We start from the raw sequence: 21269 nt of genomic DNA, 5'->3' as shown, positions 1-21269 counted from the left end.
CGGCCCTGGGTTGGCTTTGCAATGAGAATATTTCATTATATATAGGAACAACCCCAATATACACAAACATTGTACAAAGCTGCATATGAAACTGGCAGCAAAGGGCACTTCATGTTTAACAGAAACAACAGTGTTGGAATCATAATGACCGGATGTCCAAATCCCATGTGGAGACCGGAACTTCACACCTATTACACGGCTAAAAGCATAGCTCCCAACTTTTTGCGATGGGAACGAGGGACACCTATTAGCAATAATATGTAGGCATAGGAAACACCCCTCCACCCCCCCCCCCCCCAAAGTAGAATTATACAAAAAAAATGATGAGTTAAACCCACATCTGTCTCTGAAATGTCCCTTACCGACATCCTTTTGGTCTAAAAATCCTGAGACTATAGCTGCCCCACCTCTCCAGTACCTTCTCAGCCAATAGAAACATGTCTGTGTATACTGTGTGATTGTATATTGTGTGTGTTTGTGTATACTGTGGGGCCCCATAATCTCCTATTGCCCGGGGGCCCCATGAGTTGTCAGTCCACCCCTGCTCATCATACACCTTGAGCAGCGATTTCTTCTCTTGTATACCCCCTAATACTTACCTGAGCCCCCACTCTATCCAGCGATGTTGCACGAGTGTCTCGGCCATTCAGGACTCTCCCTCCTGATTGGCTGAGACACAGCAGCAGCATCATTGGCTCCCACTGCTGTCAATCAGTCAGTTAGCCAATCAGGAGAGAGGGGGCGGGGCCAAAACAGGGCTCTGTGTCTAAATGGACACACGGAGCTACAGCTCAGCTCGGGTGCCCCCAGAGCTAGCTGCTTGCTGTGAGGGCACTTGACAGGAAGGAGGGGCTGGGAGAGCCGAAGAAGGACCCGAGAAGAAAAGGATCTGAGCTGCTCTGTGCAAAACCATTACAGTGTAGGTAAGTACAACATGTTTGTTATTTTTATAGAAAAAAAAAACAAGACTTTACAATCACTTTAATCAGTACAATTTTCTACATCTTCTAAATCTTGTGAAATGTCTTCCAAGAATTATGTGTGACAGACCCAACCAGGACAGGAACTTTTGGAGGGGACTAGGGGGGACTAGGGGCAAGCCTCCTACCTACTGATTATGGCCCATGGAGGGAGCAGATCATTCTCCAATGATGGACAACTACGTGATGAACGCTGAGAGAGAGGCTTGGATGAATTCTCTGAATAAGGACAATAAAGCTTCCCTTCTGGAGTGGATGAAAAGGCGTAATATTAAATCTTGTACAGGTTAAGGGTCAGAGGAAATATGGTGGCCCTCCTGCATACTGAGTTGGCGAATCCCTCCACTTGGAACAGTAATATTTATCAACAATATCCCTCAAGAAATCAATGAAGACAAATGAATTCCACCGTATCAGACTGCTGGAACATTGTCTTCTGACAGATTACACAAGTTTGTAACTCTCCCATTGTGTACCTCCTAGGTTTTGATTCCCACTGTTAATTGAGTCACCTATTGTTTCTGTCTGTCCACTCATCTCTCGGAGATGTGATTATTATTGTGACCACTTTACCATGTTATGGAACCATTGTGAGATTTTACGTGTCAATGCTTATAATAATGTGTAATGTACTTTGTATCCAGGGTTGTAGGCTGGTTTAAGTGGCTAGTTGTTTAATTCGCTTAGATTTTGTTTATGTTGGCTGTTCCTTAGCCATGTCAATGATATCACGTTGTAGAAGGGGAGGACGGGCTCCCGAATGCCGGCCGGCTTTGTATGTTCTACTCTGCACGTTGTATCTGAATCGATGCTTATGTAAGTGCACTATTTTTTTGCTCTAATAAAATTTCCAAACGGTGTTACACTATGCTGGTTTCCCTTTCTTCCCTGGAGCCATTGATAGTATTTTTTGGGATCGTGGAATGAGATGTTTATATGTGAATGCTGCTTTTCACTACGGTCAGCTGATCCACTATAAGGAGGAGTAGATGGAGGAGACTGAGGATTTACTTACAACGCTTTAATTAAGCTTCCATCTGGTAAGCGCACTCACTTTATGGTGACGGGCACTTGTGCGCATCTCGTGTATGTGTAATCACCGTGGTGTCCTCATAAAGGATCGTGACTTTGGATTGTTTATGGACTTTTTTTATGAACTCTCTAATTAAGAAATCATATTAATTGTCATTTTTTATTTTTAATTTTGAATGTATCAACCATTTATAATCTTTAAAAAAAATTTACTCTGGCCTTTTTTATAGATTATTGCACCCTTTAGCTGTTTCACTCAAGCGCAGTTAATTTTTTCTTTAATGATATTCCTGTTTACAGTCCGTATTCTTAGCCCTTGTACACATGGTCGGACATTCCGACAACCAAATCCGTCGGATTTTGTCCGACAGATTTTGTCCGAAACTGGTGTTGCATACACAAGGTCAGACAAAGTTGTCGGAAAATCGTTACGATGGAAAAACGTTCAGGCTAGTAGCCAATAGCTTTGGTCTCGTAATTTGATCTGAGCATGCGTGGCACTTTGTCTGATTGGAAATTCTCTACAAACGATCGGAAAAAGTCAGATCGGATCATGTTGTCGGAGCTCTAAAACTTTGTCGGTCGGATATTCCGACGGAAACAGTCCGATGGAGCCCACACACGGTCGGATTATCCGACAAGGCGGTCCGATCGGACATTTTCCGTTGGAATGTCTGACGGTGTGGACAAGCGCTTAGGGTAATGTGATCAGGCCCTACCTGGTCCTGTGTGCTATATAAATTCTGTGTGAGTTTTCGATAAAGTTCCAGTTCCAGAGCACCTAAGCAAATGTCCTCTGGTCTTGGGTGCAATATTCAGCTACAATACCCGGGTTCTTGGGTCCAGACTGGAGGAAGCCATATTTTGGCGGAAGCACCCAAGCTGTGTGCTGGACAGTTCCATCACAGTGTGGAAGCCGTTATAGCTGCAAAGGGAAGGGAGGTGTCCAACTTGTCCATGTCCAACATATTATGACCAACAAGCTCATATACCAGTGATGTTCCCCCATGGTGCTCCTGGCTCCTCCTCTTCTCGAGTGACCCCTTGGAAAGGTTCCTGAGTCCTGCTGCTGCATTCATTGACACAGACAGCAGGACTCAGTCCCGCCCCCACGTGTCACTGGATTTGATTGACAGCAGCAGGAGCCAATGGCTCCCGCTGCTATCATTCTATCCAATGAGGATCCAAGACAGTGGCTGGAGCTGTTGCGCTCGTCCCCGTCGCTGGAACTATTGGCTCAGGTAAGAAAAAATGGGGGGGGTCTGGGGGGGGTGCTGCAGCACAAAAGGTTTTTCAACTTAATGCATAGAATGCATTAAGATGAAAAGCCCTGAGGGTTTACAACCCCTTTAAAGAGGAACTCGAGCCTTAAGAGGGTTCTAAAGGCAGAAGTTTTTCCTTATCTTAACCATTTCAGCTCCAAAATGTTTTACCCCCTTAATGGCCAGGCCATTTTTTGCAGTACTGCACTGCACTATTTTAACTGACAATTGCGCGGTCGTGCGACGTTCTGCACAAATAAAATTTACGTCCTTTTTTTCCCCACAAATAGAGCTTTCTTTTGGTGGTATTTGATCACCTCTGCGGTTTTTATTTGTTGCGCTATAAACAATTTTGAAAAAAAAACAAAACAATATTTTTTACTTTCTGCTATAAAACATATCCAATAAAAAAATTAAAAAAAATAGAATTTCTTCCTCAATTTAGGCCAATATGTATTCCGCTACATATTTTTGGTAAAAAAAAAATCCCAATAAGCGTACAAAGGTGGACAAATCGGACACCTAACTGACACTTTTGACACTTTTTTGGGAACCAGTGACATTATTACAGTGATCAGTGCTAGAAATATGCATTGTTACTGTACTAATGACACTGGCAGGGAGGGGGTTAAAACCAGGGGCGATAAAAGGGTTAAGTGTGTCCCTAGGAAGTGCTTGCTAACTGTGTGGGGGGATGAACTGACTGGATGAATACAGAAATCCGTGTTCCTGCTCTGTGTCCTTCCTTGTCAGAACGGCAGTCTACCTTGTTTACATAGGCAGATACCCATTCTGCCTCTCTGGGGAACGATCACGGGTGGCCGGCGGACATCGCTTCCTTTGGACCCACTGATTGGCTCCTCCTCTGTTTATTGCACGAAATGATTTACAGGTACGACGTTTCGTGCAATAGAGCTGGCCTGCCACAGTATATGTACTGCAGCTGCTCGGCAAGTGGTTAATGCATTCCATGCACTAAGATAAAAAACCTTCTGTGTGCAGCAGCATCCCTAATACTTACCTGAGCCACATTTCGATCCAGCGACGTTGCATGAGAGACTCGGCTGTCTGAGAATCTCCCTCTTGATTGGCTAAGACACAGCAGCAGGTGCCATTGAGGAGATAAATAGGGAGGGCCCGAGCCGCAAGCTCCCTGTCTGAATGGACACACAGACCAGCCACTCGGCTCAGGTGCCCCCATAGCAAGCTGCTTGAAGGGAGGGGGCACTCGGCAGGGGGAAGGGGCCAGGAGCGCTAGCAGAGGACCTGAAAAAAGGAGGACCTGGGCTGCTCTGTGCAAAACCATTATATATAGTATAACATGTTTTTTTGTTTTTAAACAAAAAAAAAAAAAAACAGGATTTTAGTATCAAAAAATGTGAACAGACATGATATGTCTCTTCTGCAATAAAATACCTGCCAATACGCAGTCATCTGAAGATTGGGCACTGAGCTGCACATGCGCAGCTCAGTTTATAATATGGCGCTGTTCCTGCGTGATGACTGTTCTCTTGTATTGGAGTTACAGCATCCTGCACCGGCCAGTCAAAGCCAATGAAAACCAGCACATGAAAGAACTCGAGGAGGAGCAGAGGTAAGTATTGCAGACTTTAGTTCTGCCCCAAGGGTGAGTTTAGGCACCCAATCTCTAGCGCAGGGTGGGATATGAATTATTTTTATTTTTTGTCTGTTTTTTCTTTTTTTACACATAGTTTGAGTTAAAGCGATGTTCCAGCCGTTAATTTTTTTTTTTTATTTCATTTTTTTTTTTAAGTCAGCAACTACAAACACTGTAGCTGCTGACTTTTAATAAGGCCACTTACCTGCCCAGTGAGCCCGTGATGTTGGCCTCCCGAGGCCGATCCGTCCATCAGATCAGGTGCTAGCGCCGCCATTTCAACTAAGGGAAACCGGCAGTGGAGCTTTGCGGCTTCACTACCCATTTCCTGCTGCGCATGTGCGAGTCGCGCTGCGCCTTGTGAATGGCCCCATTGTCTTCTGGGACACACACAGGTCCCAGAAGACAACGGGGGAGCTCGCCGAAGAGGAGGAAGTGACAGAACAGCCCCGTGGACTAGGAAGAGGCAGATTAGGAAGACTGCCTAGCAACAGGGGTTTCTGGTAAGTAAAAATTTTATTTTTTTCTTCTATGTTTTTTAATTTATTTCAAAGAAAATTTTAACGTATAAATGTATTTTAGGGTGGACCTCCGCTTTAAGATAAAATTATCACATTTTTGCACAAGCCTGATTGTGACTTGTTTTACGTAATAGTAAAATCACTGAGCGTCTGAGGACGAGTGGAAGTCAGTGCCTTGTGACTGTATATAGATAGTAGTGCAGATGTATATACACCAATCAGCCATAACTTTATGGCCACTGACAGGTAAAGTGCATACTATTGATTATCTCATTACAATGGCATATGAAAGTGGGTGGGACATATTAGGCAGCCAATCAACATGTTGTCCCTGAAGCTGATGTGATAAAAGTAGAACAAAATGGGTATCTCAGTTTGTTGTGTATGGGGCTGGGTAGCCGCAGACCGGTCAGGGTGCCCATGCTGACCCGTGTCCACAGCCAAAAGCACCTACAATGAGCACTTGAGCATCAGAACTGGAGCACGGAGCAATGGAAGAAGGTGGCCTGATATGAGGAATCACGTTTTCTTTTTCATCGTGTGGATAGTCGGGTGTGTGTGCATCACTTACCTGGGGAAGAGATGGCACCAGGATGCAGTATGGGAAGAAGACAAGCTGGCGGAGGCAGTGTGATGCTGTGGGCAATGTTCTGCTGGCTCCTGCCATTCATGTGGATGTTACTTTGACACGTACCACCTACCTAAACATTGTTGGTGACCAAGTACACCCCTTCATGAAAACGGTATTTCCTGATGGCAGTGGCCTCTTTCAGCAGCATAATGCACCCTGCCACACTGCAACAATGGCTCAAGAATGGTTCGGGGAATACAATAGTGAGTTTGGGTTTTTAGGTGTTGGCTTGGCCTACAAATTCTCCAGATCTCAATTGAATGGGCATCTCTGAGACGTGCTGGAAAATCAGATCTGATCCATGGAGGACCCAAATTGCAACTTACAGTTTCTTAGATGAGTTGATTTATTTAAAGCAGAGTTCCACCCTAAAGTGGAACTTCCGCTCATCAGAACTCTCCCCCCTCAGGTGCAACAGTTCGTACGTTTCAGGGGGGAGGGGGGTGCAGATACCTCTCCAAGATAGGTATTTGCACCCACTTTTGGGCACAGACTCCCACGGGAGTCTATGCCTCTTCCTGTCCCGCCGCGCTGTCTGCTGGGACACACACGGGTCCCAGAGACAGCGCAGACCATTCCCAATGTGCTGCGCGACTCGCGCATGGCGGCATCAGCAGCCGAGGGCCGAGCGGTCGATCGGCCTCGGCTGCCGACATCGCTGGACCCTGGGACAGATGAGTGTCCATTTATTAAAAGTCAGCAGCTGTAGTAATTATAGCTGCTGGCTTTAAAAAAAATTTCGGGTGGACTCCCTCTTTAAGGCAAATAGACTGCGCACTTTGCAGTTGCTTCAGAGCTTAGTAAATGAAGAGAAGCTCTGCTGACTTTCATCATCCAATCATGTGCAAGTAAAAATGCTGCTTATTTCCTTACCCGTGATTGGGTATTTTTTGCAAAGTGAAGTTTTACCTAATTTACTAAGATCTGGAGTAACTGCACTTGCGGAGTGCACAGTCTATAGCAGTGATGGCGAACCTTGGCACCCCAGATGTTTTGGAACTACATTTCCCATGATTCTCCACTACACTGCAGAGTGCATGAGCATCATGGGAAATGTAGTTCCAAAACATCTGGAGTGCCAAGGTTCGCCATCACTGGTCTATAGGTATACCCCACTTTTAAGTACACAATGGGGTTTATTTACTAAAGCTGAAACGTGCAAAATCAGTCTCACTTCTGCATAGAAACCAATGAGTTCCCAGGTTTTATTACCAAAGCTTAATAGAACAAGCTGGGGTTAGAAGCTGATTGGTTTCTATACAGAAGTGAGCCTGATTTTGCACTTTCCAGCTTTAGTAAATAAACCCCATTGTGTACTTAAAAGTGGGGTATGCCTGTATTTGCCTTTTGGAAATCAACTCCAAAGTATCTGCCACTGGTGGCTTGGTGCCATATAGCACAGCATACTTCCAGAGATCAAGGGGGTGATTTACGGAAGGCAAATAGGCTGTGCACTTTACAAAGTGCAGTTGCACCAGAGCTTAGTAACTGAGGTAAAGCTTCAATTTGCAAACAATACTCAATCACATGCAAAGGACATTTAAAAAAAACAGCATTTTTGCTTGCACATGATTGGATGATGGAAGTCAGCAGAGCTTCTGCTCATTTACTAAGCTCTGGAGCAACTTCAAAATGCACAGTCTATTTGCCTTTAGTAAATTAACTCCCAAGTGTCCCTGCCTCGATGAGCTGCTTTGACAGCAAAAGTGGGACCTACTCAATGTTAGCTGGGTGGTCATATAGTTATGGCTGATCAGTGTGTATATACTCCATCTCACAAAAGTGAGTACACCCCTCACATTTTTTAACATATTTACATTTACATCTTTTCATGTGACAACACTGAAGAAATGACACTTTGCTACAATGTACAGTAGTGAGTGTACAGCTTGTATAACAGTGTAAATTTGCTGTCCCCTCAAAATAACTCATTCTTTTTTTTCTTGGGTAGATGATAATTAAGATAGGGGGGGGGGGAGGGATACATTAAAAAGGAGAATTCACATGGAATTAAGATATAAACTGGAAATATTGTAAGATATAACTGTTAAAGACAATATAGGTGTGTAATGAATTGTAATGTGAAATCTATGAAAAAAATAAAGAATTTACAAAAAAATAAAAAAATAACTCCACACACAGCCATTAATGTCTAAACCGCTGGCAACAAAAGTGAGTACACCCCTAAGTGAAAATGTCCAAATTGGGCCCAAAGTGTCAATATTATGTGTGGCCACCATTATTGTCCAGCACTGCCTTAACCTCTTGGGCATGGAGGTCACCAGAGCTTCACAGGTTACCACTGAAGTCCTCTTCCACTCCTCCATGATGACATAACAGAGCTGGTGGATGTTGGAGACCTTGCACTCCTCCACCTTCTGTTTGAGGATGCCCCACAGATGCCCAATAGGGTTTAGGTCTGGAGACATGCTTGGCCAGTCCATCACTTTTACCCTCAGCTTCTTTAGCAAGCCAGTGGTTGTCTTTGAGGTGTGTTTGAGGTCGTTATCATGTTGGAATACTGCCCTGCGGCCCCGTCTCTGAAGGGAGGGGATCATGCTCTGCTTCAGTATGTCACAGTACATGTTGGCATTCATGGTTCCTTCAATGATCTGTAGCTCTCCAGTGCCGGCAGCACTCATGCAGCCCCAGACCATGACACTCCCACCACCATGCTTGACTGTAGGCAAGACACACTTGTCTTTGTACTCCTCACCTGGTTGCCGCCACAAATGCTTTTTACCATCTGAACCAAAAAAGTTGGACATGATTCCAGTAATCCATGCCCTTAGTCTGCTTGTCTGCAGCAAATTGTTTGTGGTCTTGCTTGTGCATCATCTTTAGAAGAGGTTTCCTTCTGGGATGACAGCCTTGCAGGCCAATTTGATGCAGTGTGCGGCGTATGGTCTGAGCACTGACAGGCTGACTCCCCACCCCTTCAACCTCTGCAGCAATGCTGGCAGCACTCATACGTCTATTTCCCAAAGAAAACCTCTGGATATGATGCTGAGAACGTGCACTCAACCTCTTTGGCCGACCATGGTGAGGTCTGTTCTGAGTGGAACCTGTCCTGTTATACCGCTGTATGGTCTTGGCCACCATGCTGCAGCTCAGCTTCAGGGCCTTGGCAATCTTCTTATAGCCTAGGCCATCTTTATGTAGAGCAACAATACTTTTTTTTTTTCAGATCCTCAGAGAGTTCTTTGCCATGAGGTGCCATGTTGAACTTCCAGTGACCAGTATAAGAGAGTGAGAGCGATAACACCAAATTTAACACACCTGCTCCCCATTCACCCCTGAGACCTTGTAACACAAAAGAGTCACATGACACCGGGGAGGGAAAATGGCTAATTGGGCCCAATTTGGACATTTTCACTTAGAGGTGTACTCACTTTTGTTGCCAGCAGTTTAGACATTAATGGCTGTGTGTTGAGTTATTTTGAGGGGACAACAAATTTACACTGTTATACAAGCTGTACACTCACTACTTTACATTGTAGCAAAGTGTCATTTCTTCAGTGTTGTCACATGAAAAGATAGAAGAAAATATTTACAAAAATGTGAGGGGTGTACTCACTTTTGTGAGATACTATATCTGTCTCTCTGTCTCTCTCTGTCTCTCTCTCTCTCTCTCTCTCTCTCTCTCTCTCTCTCTCTCTATATATATATATATATATATATATATATATATATATATATATATATATATATACACACATACACACACAGGATATATATTATGAAGCAGGCAGCAGGTGCAGCATGAGGTATTTTTAACATGGGGTTTATTTATTTACGGAAGGCAAATCCACTTGGAAGGGATAGATCTGAAATGAGGGGAAGCTCTGCTGATTTTATCAACCAATCATGTGCAAGCTAAAATGCTGTTTTTTATTTTCCTTGCATGTCCCCTCGGATTTACAGCGACTTTATTTCCAAGTGCACTTTCAGTGCAAAGTGGATTTTCCTTTAGTAAATAACCCCCAATGCGTTTATTATCTATGCATCACAAGTAGAAAAGTGTTTGACATGAAAAGCTAAAGGATGTTAGGCAGAAATAATGCAAACTTCCGTCACCCTCACCTGTCCGGTTCCTGTCTGCACAATCTTAACACCCGTTTCAGTTTGTAGGTCTGACTTCAGAGCCACTGAAAGAAAAAATAAAGTGATTTATGGATGTGGGATAAAACACTGACCCCGTATCTATTAGATTGTCAGCTTTATAAGACACTCATTGATGTTTGATGCTGCAGTGCCTGATTACAACTGAGCTCCATGCAAAAAGCTAAATACATATACAGAAGCGGTCCTACCAGTCAAAGGATTTGTATTTCTGTCCATCCTGTCCTACGATTTACACAGCTCTGGCACACAGCCCAGCCCCATCTGCCAGGGCAACTGACCTGATTTTTTTCTCTGAAGCCGTTCAATGACACTTGAGGCTGGAATCACACTATTGCCAGATGCGGCTCACAGTAGGGGGTCCGGAGCATCCCCGTTCACCATTTCAGGTCCGATTTCAGCCTGAATTTTTGGCTGAATTCGGACCTGAAAGGGACAAAAAGACGCACAGGACCTGGTCCAAATTCGCACTGGAGCCGAAGCGGCGATGTGCGAACCGGCTCCATAGAAACCGGTCACAATCTCCTGCTATTGCGAATTGGATGCAGAGAATCTGCATCCAATTCTCACTAGTGTGAACCCAGCCTTAAGGTCTTGCCTGTGATTGGACAGTAAAAGGAGAAGCAGCAGGCAAACGAGCTCATCTCTCTGTTGTTCGCTTCTCTCCTGTATTTGGCTCCATCCTTCTTCCCATTAACTCTGACTAGGTTCCCTGTCCCTGCTGAAGAAAAGCATCTCCACAACATGATGCTGCCACCACCATGTTTCACGGTGGGGATGGTGTGTTCAGAGTGATGTGCAGTGTTTGTTTTCCGCCACACATAGCATTTTGCTTTTAGACCAAAAAGTTCAATTTGGGTCTCATATGACCAGAGCACCTTCTTCCACGTTTTCCGTGTTCCCCACATGGCTTCTCACACACTGCAAACAGGACTTCTTATGACTTTCTTTCAGCAATGTCTTTCTTCTTGCCACTCTTCCATAAAGGTCAGATTTGTGGAGAGCACGACTAATAGTTGTCCTGTGGACAGATTCTCCCACCTGAGAGCTGCTTCTCTGATGAATGTTCTCCTTGCCCGGCCGGTCAGTTTAGGTGGACGGCCATGTCTTGGTAGGTTTGCAGTCATGCCATACTCTTTCCATTTTTCGGATGATGGATTGAACAGAGCTCTGTGAGATGTTCAAAGCTTGGGATATTTTTTAATAACCTAACCCTGCTTTAAACTTCTCCACAATTTTATCCCTGACCTGTCTGGTGTGTTCCTTGGACTTCATGATGCTGTTTGTACACTAAGGTTCTCTAACAAACCTCTCAGGGTTTCACAGAACAGCTGTATTTATGTTATACTGAGATTAAATCACACACAGCACACAGATGGACTCTATTTACTAATTAGGTGACTTATGAAGGCGATTATTTCCACTGGAATTTAGTTAGGGGTATCAGAGTAAAGGGGGCTGAATACAAGTGCACGCCACACTTTTCACATATTTATTTGAAAAAAAATGTGAAAACCATTTATCATTTTGCTTCCTCTTCACAATTATGTACCACTTTGTGTTGGTCTATCACATAAAATCCCAATAAAATACATTTACATACTTAGTTGTAACATGACAAAATGTAAAAAATTCAAACGGGGTATGAATACTTTTTCAAGGGACTGTACTATAATGCAGCTTACAGGTCCTTAGATGTGGTGGCTGCATTCCTTTTCCTATTTCAAATTATGTTTCATTTCTACAAGTACAGAAAAGTACCTGTTGATCCTGCCAGCAATCCAGCATCCTGGTAACTTCCTGTGCACTGAACTGATACATCAAACAACATCAGCTTTCCCACTTATATTCTGTGGACTAAAAATCAACTTCCCTCTATGTAATGGAGATGAGGAGAGAGGAAGACGTTCTGTTGTCTTAACACATTCTCTCCTAGGGTGACAACGCTGCTCCCCCATAAACACAGTGCGGTGAATGTTGTCACCCTAGGAAAGGAAGTGTGTTACTGGCAGAGTCACCAAGTCAAACCAAAGGGGAAAAAAAAGCTTTTGAAAAGGAAAACTAATGCAGCCACCACATCTAAGGACTAGTAAGATAAAATATATAACATTTTTTATTTTTGGGTTTAGATACTCTTTAACTAACAACAGTGTTATACTGCACCCACATTTTTATTTATCCTCCTAATTACATGTTTTATTTTGAAAAACCAGTATAAAAGGAATGTACAGGCGAAAAAAAAAGTTAATGTGGGTCTAACCAATTATTTTTTTTGCGTAATCATTCTTTGCGATCCCGGGCGTGGTAGGGGTGTGTCCTTTGCCAACATACTTTTTTTTTTTTCTAAAAGTCGTCCCTCTTACTCATCTCAGAAGATTGGGAGGTATGGTGGTGATGTCGTTGGATCACTATGGGAGCCAGTCAACTAGTATTTTTCGGAGATTTCATCCACAATGAAAGCCTACGTGTTTCTCCCAGTGTAAGTTTCCTTTAAAGGCTAATTAAAAATTCACAAGCTCAACAATTAAACATTTATGATGCCAATAAGCCTAATTGAGTGTCACATCTTAAGAAAACAACCAAAATTAAATATCTATAAGTAGATGTTTCAAATGGGCTTATCCTGATTGGAATTTATTCAGGATCAATACTCGGGAGTTATTAACAGTATTAACGAGATCAGTTATACCACCCAGCTTTGTCAGTACAATTTACACATCTAATTGTCTCATGCAAGGCTAGCCTGTAGCAGTGCCACCATGTGACCAATGTGCAGTACCGCACAACCCTGTACCTTTACAAACCTATACTGTAGGTTTGTAAAAACTTTTAAGCCTTGTACACACGATCGGACTGTTGGCCAACAAAACCGTGGACTTTTGTCTGAAGAGCGCTGGCCCAAACTTGCATGGAAAAGAAGAAAGGTAACAGCGCTCTCTGCAGCGCTCTCTGCCATCATATAGTGTCCACTCTGTACTGCGCATGCGCAGTACGGAGCAGAAGAAGCTTCGGAAAATCTCCGAAGATGAACGGCGCCTGCGCCGTGAGTAGAGGTTCTAGCCCCACCATCCAAGTGGACATAGAGCAGGAATATAAAAGAGCCGAGCCAAACCCTATGTCCGCTTGGATGGTGGGGCTACCACCTCCACTCACGGCGCAGGCGCCGTTCATCTTCGGAGATTTTCCGAAGCTTCTTCTGCTCCGTACTGCGCATGCGCAGTACAGAGTGGACACTATATGATGGCAGGACACTATCTGCCAGAAGACCGGCAACACTGTAATCCTTGAAGTGTCGTTTATTGGTACATCAGAGTGACAGTAAAACAATAAAACTGACGCGTTTTGGCAATAGCCTTAGCTAAGACTATGGCTATTGCCGAAATGCGTCAGCTATATTGTTTTACTGTCACTCTGATGTACCAATAAATGACACTTCAAGGATTACAGTGTTCCCGGCTCTTCTTACTACTGTTGGCCCAAACTTGTCTTGTATACACACGGCACACAATTGTTGACCAACAATCACGAACGTAGTGACATACTACATGGATTTTCAGCTCTTTAGCGCCGCCCTTTGGGCTCTTTCTGCTAATTTTGTGTTAGAAGTTTGGCGTGTGTTGATTCGCGCTTTTCATTTTACGCTTTTCAGTTCGCGTTTTTCATTTCACGCTTTTCAGTTCCTTTCTGAACGGCCGCTCGTCAGCCAGACATGTTGCAGAGGAGATAACGTATTATTTATTATTGGCCTTGGAGTTATTGCTTTGACATAATTTTTTTGGTTTGGAATGCACTTTTTGGTTAAGTTCTATTGGCAGATATCATGTCTAATTTTATTTGTTTTCTTTTTTTAATTCAAAATAAAAACAATTGTGTAGAATAATACTTGGCTGTGTGTTTTACTTCAAATGACAGTTTGGGAGTCGGCAGTTACATTTAAAAAAATACAATTTAAAATTGACAAGGGACGCCAACATAATTGTATCTTTGATCTGAAAAACTACGGGGATAATGGTGTTGTGGTAATTTGCCCAAATCAAAAAAAAAGCATAATAATATTATTCTTGATATCACTAGAAAAAAAAAGCCTTTGAAAATTAGTTTGCAATAACTCCATCAGTATCACCAGCAGAGCAGCTTCATTATTATCCCATTAAATAAGAAGAGAATTGTGCGCTGCATTTCCAGATTTCATAATTTGCCGCGTCAGGAATGTTAATTCTCCATTACGAGCGCTAGTTTACAAGACCGACCGCTTCCGGCTCATCCTTGCTTCCGTACTTTCGACTTTTGTCTGACGGACTTGTGTACACACGCTTGGAAAATCCGACAACAGACATTTGTCTGTAGAAAAACTGAAAACCTGCCATCCAACATTTGTTGGCAGAAAGTCCAACAACAATTGTCTGATGGAGCGTACACAAGGTCAGATTTACCGCCAACAGCCTGACATCGAACATTTCCTGTCGGAAAGTCCGAACGTGTGTACAGACGGGCCTTTAGAGCATGTTCTTTTAGAAATTTCCAATTTTGCATAGAATGTGGAAGGCTTCAACCCCCTGTCAGGTTTTTCCTGCTCTCCAAAACTCCCAGAGTTTTATCCTCACTTCTGATCTAGCTAATTTAGATGTGCTCAGTGCTCTGTCTGAATATTAGTTAGGATTGGGACATTCGGCATGGACGAATGTGACAGATTCCGGCTTTCAGTGATTAAGGAAGCAGCCAATGCTTGCAGCTGATGTGTCCTTACCAACCACTGACGTCACCCTGCCCATTCACTTATATGTCCAGGAATCCCCAGCCATGGAAGCATATGGACAAGGAATAAAGCGGACTTCATCGCTGGGCTAAGTATGGTCATATTTGGACAACAATGTCACTACTATCCTGGCTGTCAATGGTTGTTAGGCAAGCAGCGGCTGCTTGCACCTGCTGCATGCCTAGCAACCACTGACATCACCTGACCCATTCACTTACATGGCCAGGAATCCCCAGCCACGTAAGCAAATGGGCAGGGAGAGGAGTGGGTACATCATTGGGCTAAGTATGGCCATATTTGAGAAATGATGTCACCGCTTTCCTGGTTGTCAATGGCTGTTAAAGTGGTTGTAAACCCTTACAAACCACTTTGACCTACAGGTAAGCCTAGATTAAGGCTTACCTGTAGGTCCAAGAAATATCTCCTAAACCTATACGGTTTAGGAGATATTTGCCCGAAGACAGGCACCGCTGTCTACGCGCATGCACCGTAGACAGCGGCGCACAGGCGCACTGAGCGCGGCATCGTCAATGGCGAAGATGCCGCGCGTGTCAGCTCCCGTGCGCATGCGCGGGAGTGACGTCATCGCAGCTTCGCCGAATGACAGCGGCGGAGCTGCGAGACCCCACGAGAAGATGGATGCGCCGGACTACAGGGGACAGCAGTGACTTCGCTGGCTCCTGTGTCAGGTAAGTGACACATAATGGACTATTATGCCATGCATAGTAGTCCATTATGCTTTACCTTTGCAGGGAATGAAAGAGGAAGTAAACCCATCAGGGTTTACTTCCTCTTTAAAGAAGCAGCGGCTGCTTGCACCCGCTGCGTCCTTACCACCCACCAACATCACCTGGCCCATTCACTTACATGACCAGGAATCCCGGCCACATAAGCAAATGGCGTAGATAAGGAGCCATGGTCATATCTGAGTGATGATGTCACCACTATCCCCGCCCCTTCCTTTATATAGCTGATGACAGCTCAGGGAGGGAGCCGCCATTCAGCTAGTGTTACCATATCTGGGTTGTCAAGTTTTTTTGTTTTTTTTTTTCCTGCTAGTGGTCGTTGGCGGGCATTGTGACTGACAATGGATTTACAATGATGGACATTTTTGGGGATTTTTTAATAAAGGACTCAAATTCAAATTCTGATAAGCCCCCCACCCACAGACCCCCCACAACCACCAGGCAAGGGTTGTGGGGATGAGGCCCTTGTCCAGGTGCTTTGCAGGGGGGGGGGGGGGCAACCCTGTTGAGGGCATAAGGCCTGGTATGGTTCGAGAGGGGGAGAGGTGGCGCATGCTCATCTTCCCCACATGCTGCATGCTTTCCCCCCATTTTCCCAGGTCAATTTTCAGCTTTCAGCGCTATCAAACTTTGAATGATAATTTTATAATTTTTATGAGACAAATAGAGCTTTCTTTTGGTGGTTTTTAATCACTACTGGGTTTTTTATTTTTTGCAAAACACATGACAAAAACCTGAAAATGTTGAAAAAAAAAAGAAAAATATATTTTTCTTAGTTTCTCTTATAACATTTAAAAAAAAAAATCTCCTTCACTGATGTGCGCTGATGAGGCTGCACTGATTGGCTGCTCTGATGGGCACTGATAGGCTGCACTGATGGGCACTAATGAGGTGGCACTGATAGGTGACACTGATAGGCTGCACTGATGGACACTAATGATGAGGCAGCACTGATAGGTGACACTAATAGGCTGCACTAATGGGCACTGATAGGCTGCTCTGATGGGCACTGATAGGCTTCTCTGATGGGCACTAATGAGGTGGCACTGATAGGTGACACTGATAGGCTGCACTGATGGACACTAATGATGAGGCAGCACTGATAGGTGACACTAATAGGCTGCACTAATGGGCACTGATAGGCTGCACTGATGGGCACTAATGAGGTGGCACTGATAGGTGGCACTGATAGGCAGAAATCATGGGCAGTGATAGGCACTGGCGGGCACTGATAGGCAGCAATGACGGGCACTGATAGGCAGCAAAAAAAGGCATCACTGATGGGCACTGTTGGGGCTGCACTGATGATCAGGGCCCTAATAATCAGTGTGGATTAGCTGGTTATCAGCTCTCCTCTCCTCGCACGCTGTCAGCATGAGAAGAAGAATGCTGATAACTGGCACATCCTGTTTACACTGTGATCAGCTGTGATTGGCTCTTTACCACGATTTGTGATACAGGGGGCGGGTGAGAATTGCGATCACAGGAAGACATCATATGGATTTTCAGGAGGACACCATGCATTTTTTTTTTGTTATTTTGCGTCCCCCCTAAAATTCCTTACAGACTCAAAGAGTCTGGTATACATTTTGTGGGAGACTCTATGCATTTTTTTTTTTCTTTCTGTAGGATGTGCTACAGTAAAAATTTAATTTACAAAGAAAAAAAATTATGTAAAAAGCCATCAAAGTAAACATCCTCTTCAGAGTCTCCCCACAATACATAATAGACCATCAGGGTCTGCTATGTATTTTGGGGGACCTTTAGGGTCCGTGTGCTGTTTTTAATGCTGGAGGGAGAATGGAATTTGCTGAGGATTTAAAAAGATTTTTTCCTTTGTAGATGTCAGTGCTAAAAAAAAAAAAAAGAAATCACTGCTCTCAGCTGCATTGAATTTTTCTGCATTAGTACATATCCCCCCCCCCCCCCCCAGCTATTTTTTTTACAACCCCTTGACTAATATTAACCCAGAAAATGGGCATTTGTAATTTGCCAGATTTGGGTTCGGCAGCCAAACTTCTATGTCTTTGAAACCCCTGCCCAGGGAACTTCAACTCATCACTATTCAAAACTACGAGAAAAATGTTTTGGCTAGACATACAATGTAAGGAGGCCATGCACAGATGTCTTATCAATCCGGTCAAACTCAACGTTCAGGACATTAGCATGGCCTTTGTAGGAGTGTGTAATAGTCACAATCACAGTTTTGTTGTTCTTTACACCTTGTAATACTATCACCTACCTGCGCGGTTTGCCACGTCCGCCAAGGTCAAATTCTGGTGATTTTTTCGGATCCGGAATGTCACGGCAGATCCAGCCACGCTGCAAGGCAAACAAAATGTTTGAGCGATATAGGACTCGCCAACAGAAGGTCCACCTCAATTAAGAACTTCATTATATCGGTTTCAGTTGTGAAATATTAACAAAATGGGCCAACAGACCTTTATGAATACGCGATGATGGGAGAAATAACACTGTAAAGGTCATGTCTGACTGCATTAAAGTGCCAACCCTGCAGAACAAATATCATCTGCCTATCGGATGTACTGGCGCCTGCCCTGCACAGATCTGCCAGTTTCTGTAATTTATTCAGGTATTTCTCTTCATAAAGACCTGACGTTTAGTTCAATGTGTAACAGGAGTTTACGATTTCCAATTCCCCAAAGTCAAATATTTTCATTTTGGATAGAGTAGGGAAGGGATAAATCACCATCAGTTTTTATTTTTGCCATCTGTGCCAGCAGGAAGTGATAGGAAATTGCTCAGTGGTCTACAAAATGCAGCCCTTTGCATGCCTTTGTCTGGCCCTTAGGGACTCCTCCTACAGATATAAATGTTGAAACATGATTTCTTATACTGTTAGTAATGATAGGGCGCTACTTCTCCCAACGGCACCAACGATAGGGCACTATTTCTACCACTGATACCAATGATGGGGCACTATTCCTCCCACTGACACCAACGATAGGGCACTATTCCTCCCACTGACACCAACGATAGGGCACTATTCCTCCCACTGACACCAACGATAGGGCACTATTCCTCCCACTGACACCAATGATAGGGCACTATTCCTCCCACTGACACCAACGATAGGGCACTATTCCTCCCACTGACACCAATGATGGGGCATTATTGCTTCCACTGACACCAACAATGGGACGATATTCCTCCCAGTGATATGAACAACGGGCATTATTCCTTCCATTAATACCAACGATGGGGCATTATTCCTCCTCCTACTGACCGTGGGTGCTAGATAGTTTTTGACATTGTTTGCTCCCATTGATGGTGGGAAAGCTTCTACTCCAACTGGTCACCGTACAACACCCCTAAAGTCTGAAGGAATGTAAACTGGTCCTTTATTTACAAAGATTGGAAACTGCTGGTCTAGAAGAATGTGATATTTAAAGTGGTTGAAAACCCTTTCAAACACCCAGTGAAGTGACTGGCCTCAGGTGATACACAGAGATGAAACAAATCCTCCGGCATAAGTTGTACCTATTTATCTGCTGTCTTCTCTACATCCATTTAAAGTGCTGAATTTATAAAGCGTGTCTGAGGGTTCAGAAAAAAAGGGACGGAGTGCTGAAGTTACACTCTCAGTGAGAGCTGATTGGGGAAGGGAAGGGATATACCCCTCTCCACACAGTTCACAGGAACAGGTGTAATTCAGCTGGAGCTCCAACCCCCTGTCACCTTTTTGTCTTGATGTCAGGAAAACTTGTCAGAAGCGACTCATGCAGATAGCAGAGGCACAAGGCAGCAGACAGAAATGACACTTAGTGCTCTTAATTGAGACAAGTACACGCTGTTATGACTTGTCTTATCCAAATTGTGAGAGCAATGGGTTTCTCTTGAAAGACATGGAAAATATCCATGAAGAAACAGCTTTCTTGTTATACTTTTGGAATTTTATTTTTCTCACTGACTCAAGTAAGGATTATCCTTCCTATAAGATGAATGGCAATCTTGTTTGGGCATTCATTTATTTCCCTGGGGAGTGGTCCTGATGGAAGAACCTGTGCATGCTGGAGAGGGGCACACACCTGTTAAGATTTTGGGCTCCGAAGGTGGTGTAAGTAAATCTGGATCTTTTAGGCTGGTTGCTACTCTAAATCACAGTGGTGATGGTGACAGCGAAGATCTCAACACTCACAGATCCCGCCATGGTTTACTGGGGACTGCGAGTCTCTGTGTTGGGTCACTCAGGAGCAACAGTGAAGATTACTCCTGAACCCTTCAACGCCCTTGTAAATCTACCATTTCTTCACCCTGGACATGGTGAGATTGAAGGTTCGGAGCTCCCCCTGTGATCTGGCTGGATCGGAGAGCCCTTTGTTCTGGGGAAAGGTCTAAGCTCATGTACACACGGTCTGAGATTCTGACGGAATGTGTCCTATCGGACCGTTTTGTCGGATATTCCGTGTGGTCTCCATCGGACTGTTTCCATCGGAATATCCGACGGACCAACTTTTCCAACTTGCCAGTAAAATTTTCTGACAAAATGCTCCTATCGGACATACTCCGATCATGTGTAGCCTACTCCGACGGACAAAGTGCCACGCATGCTCAGATCAAATTCCTAGACCAAAGCTATTGGCTACTAGCCTGAACGTAGTCCCGTGTACCGAAATAACGTCATCACGTTATGTACAATCGGATTTTCCGACAACTTTGTCCGACCGTGTCTATGCAACAGTTTCGGACAAAATCCGTCGGATTTGGTTGCCGGAATGTCCGACCGTGTGTACAAGGGCTCAGACCGACTCAAACTGAAGAAGACCGGTGTCCTGTACCCTGAGGGGTTAACCACTCAGCAGAAAATAACCGCACCATAAATGATTAAGCCTTCCAACCTGCCAATCCACTATCCAATTTGATTGCCTTAGTGGTCAGTAAGAGGGAACCTCCAGCTAGGTGTAGCGATTTATTAGAAAGAAAATAAAAATGCACTCAAGTGGATCGAGGCTTGTCATAAATCCATATAGACCTCCAAAAGATCAATTTGAGGCGGCAGAGCTCAGCACCATCAACCAGCCAAGAGAGGTGCTGACTGGAGGCGCAGCCATCTTGCTACACCTGGAAGCCGCTGCTGCCTGTTTCCAGCCTGAAGCCTGACAGCTGTACTTCCACCAAGAACTCTGCTTCAGTCAGCCACTTACCTGTCGAGCTCTGCAGCCTCACAGTGATCCTATGGAGGTCTACAGTGCCTTGAAAAAGTATTCATACCCCTTGAAATTTTCCACATTTTGTCATGTTACAACCAAAAATGCAAATGTATTTTGTTGGTATTTTATGTGATGGACCAACTCAAAGTGGCTCATAATTGTGAAGTGGAAGGAAAATGATAAATTCTTTTCAAATTTTGTTTACAAATAATTATCTGAAAAGTGAGATGTCTTGTTGTATTCAGCCCCCCTGAGTCAATACTTTGTAGAACCACCTTTGGCTGCAATTACAGTTGTAAGTCTTTTTGGGGATGTCTACCAGCTTTGCCCATCTAGAGAGGGACTTTTTTGCCCATTCATTTTCTTTAGTGGTCAGGAAAGGCCGACTCACTGGACAGGGTGATGGCAGTTGGTGGAGCTTAGCCATGAA

The 21269-nt window shown here is 44.1% G+C and overlaps 1 protein-coding gene across 2 annotated transcripts in view; it reads right to left on the bottom strand.

The window, feature by feature from the left end:
• PTPRN (protein tyrosine phosphatase receptor type N) overlaps window positions 1–21269 on the bottom strand; it is a 169968-nt gene that overhangs the window by 62947 nt on the left and 85752 nt on the right. For both annotated transcript variants that reach the window (XM_077447849.1, XM_077447850.1), the window contains 2 exons: window positions 17911–17990; window positions 10128–10192 (listed from right to left, as the gene is read on the bottom strand). In XM_077447849.1, the coding sequence (XP_077303975.1) occupies window positions 10128–10192; window positions 17911–17990 (145 nt within the window). The remainder of the gene's footprint in view (window positions 1–10127; window positions 10193–17910; window positions 17991–21269) is intronic.

The sequence above is a fragment of the Lithobates pipiens genome, unplaced genomic scaffold, assembly GCF_037356315.1.
Source record: "Lithobates pipiens isolate NorthernLeopardFrog02 unplaced genomic scaffold, aLitPip1_a1.2 Scaffold_22, whole genome shotgun sequence".
NCBI classification, from domain to species: Eukaryota; Metazoa; Chordata; class Amphibia; order Anura; family Ranidae; genus Lithobates; species Lithobates pipiens.
Note: the sequence above shows the minus strand (reverse complement) of the source record. Positions and strands in the feature narration are given on the sequence as shown.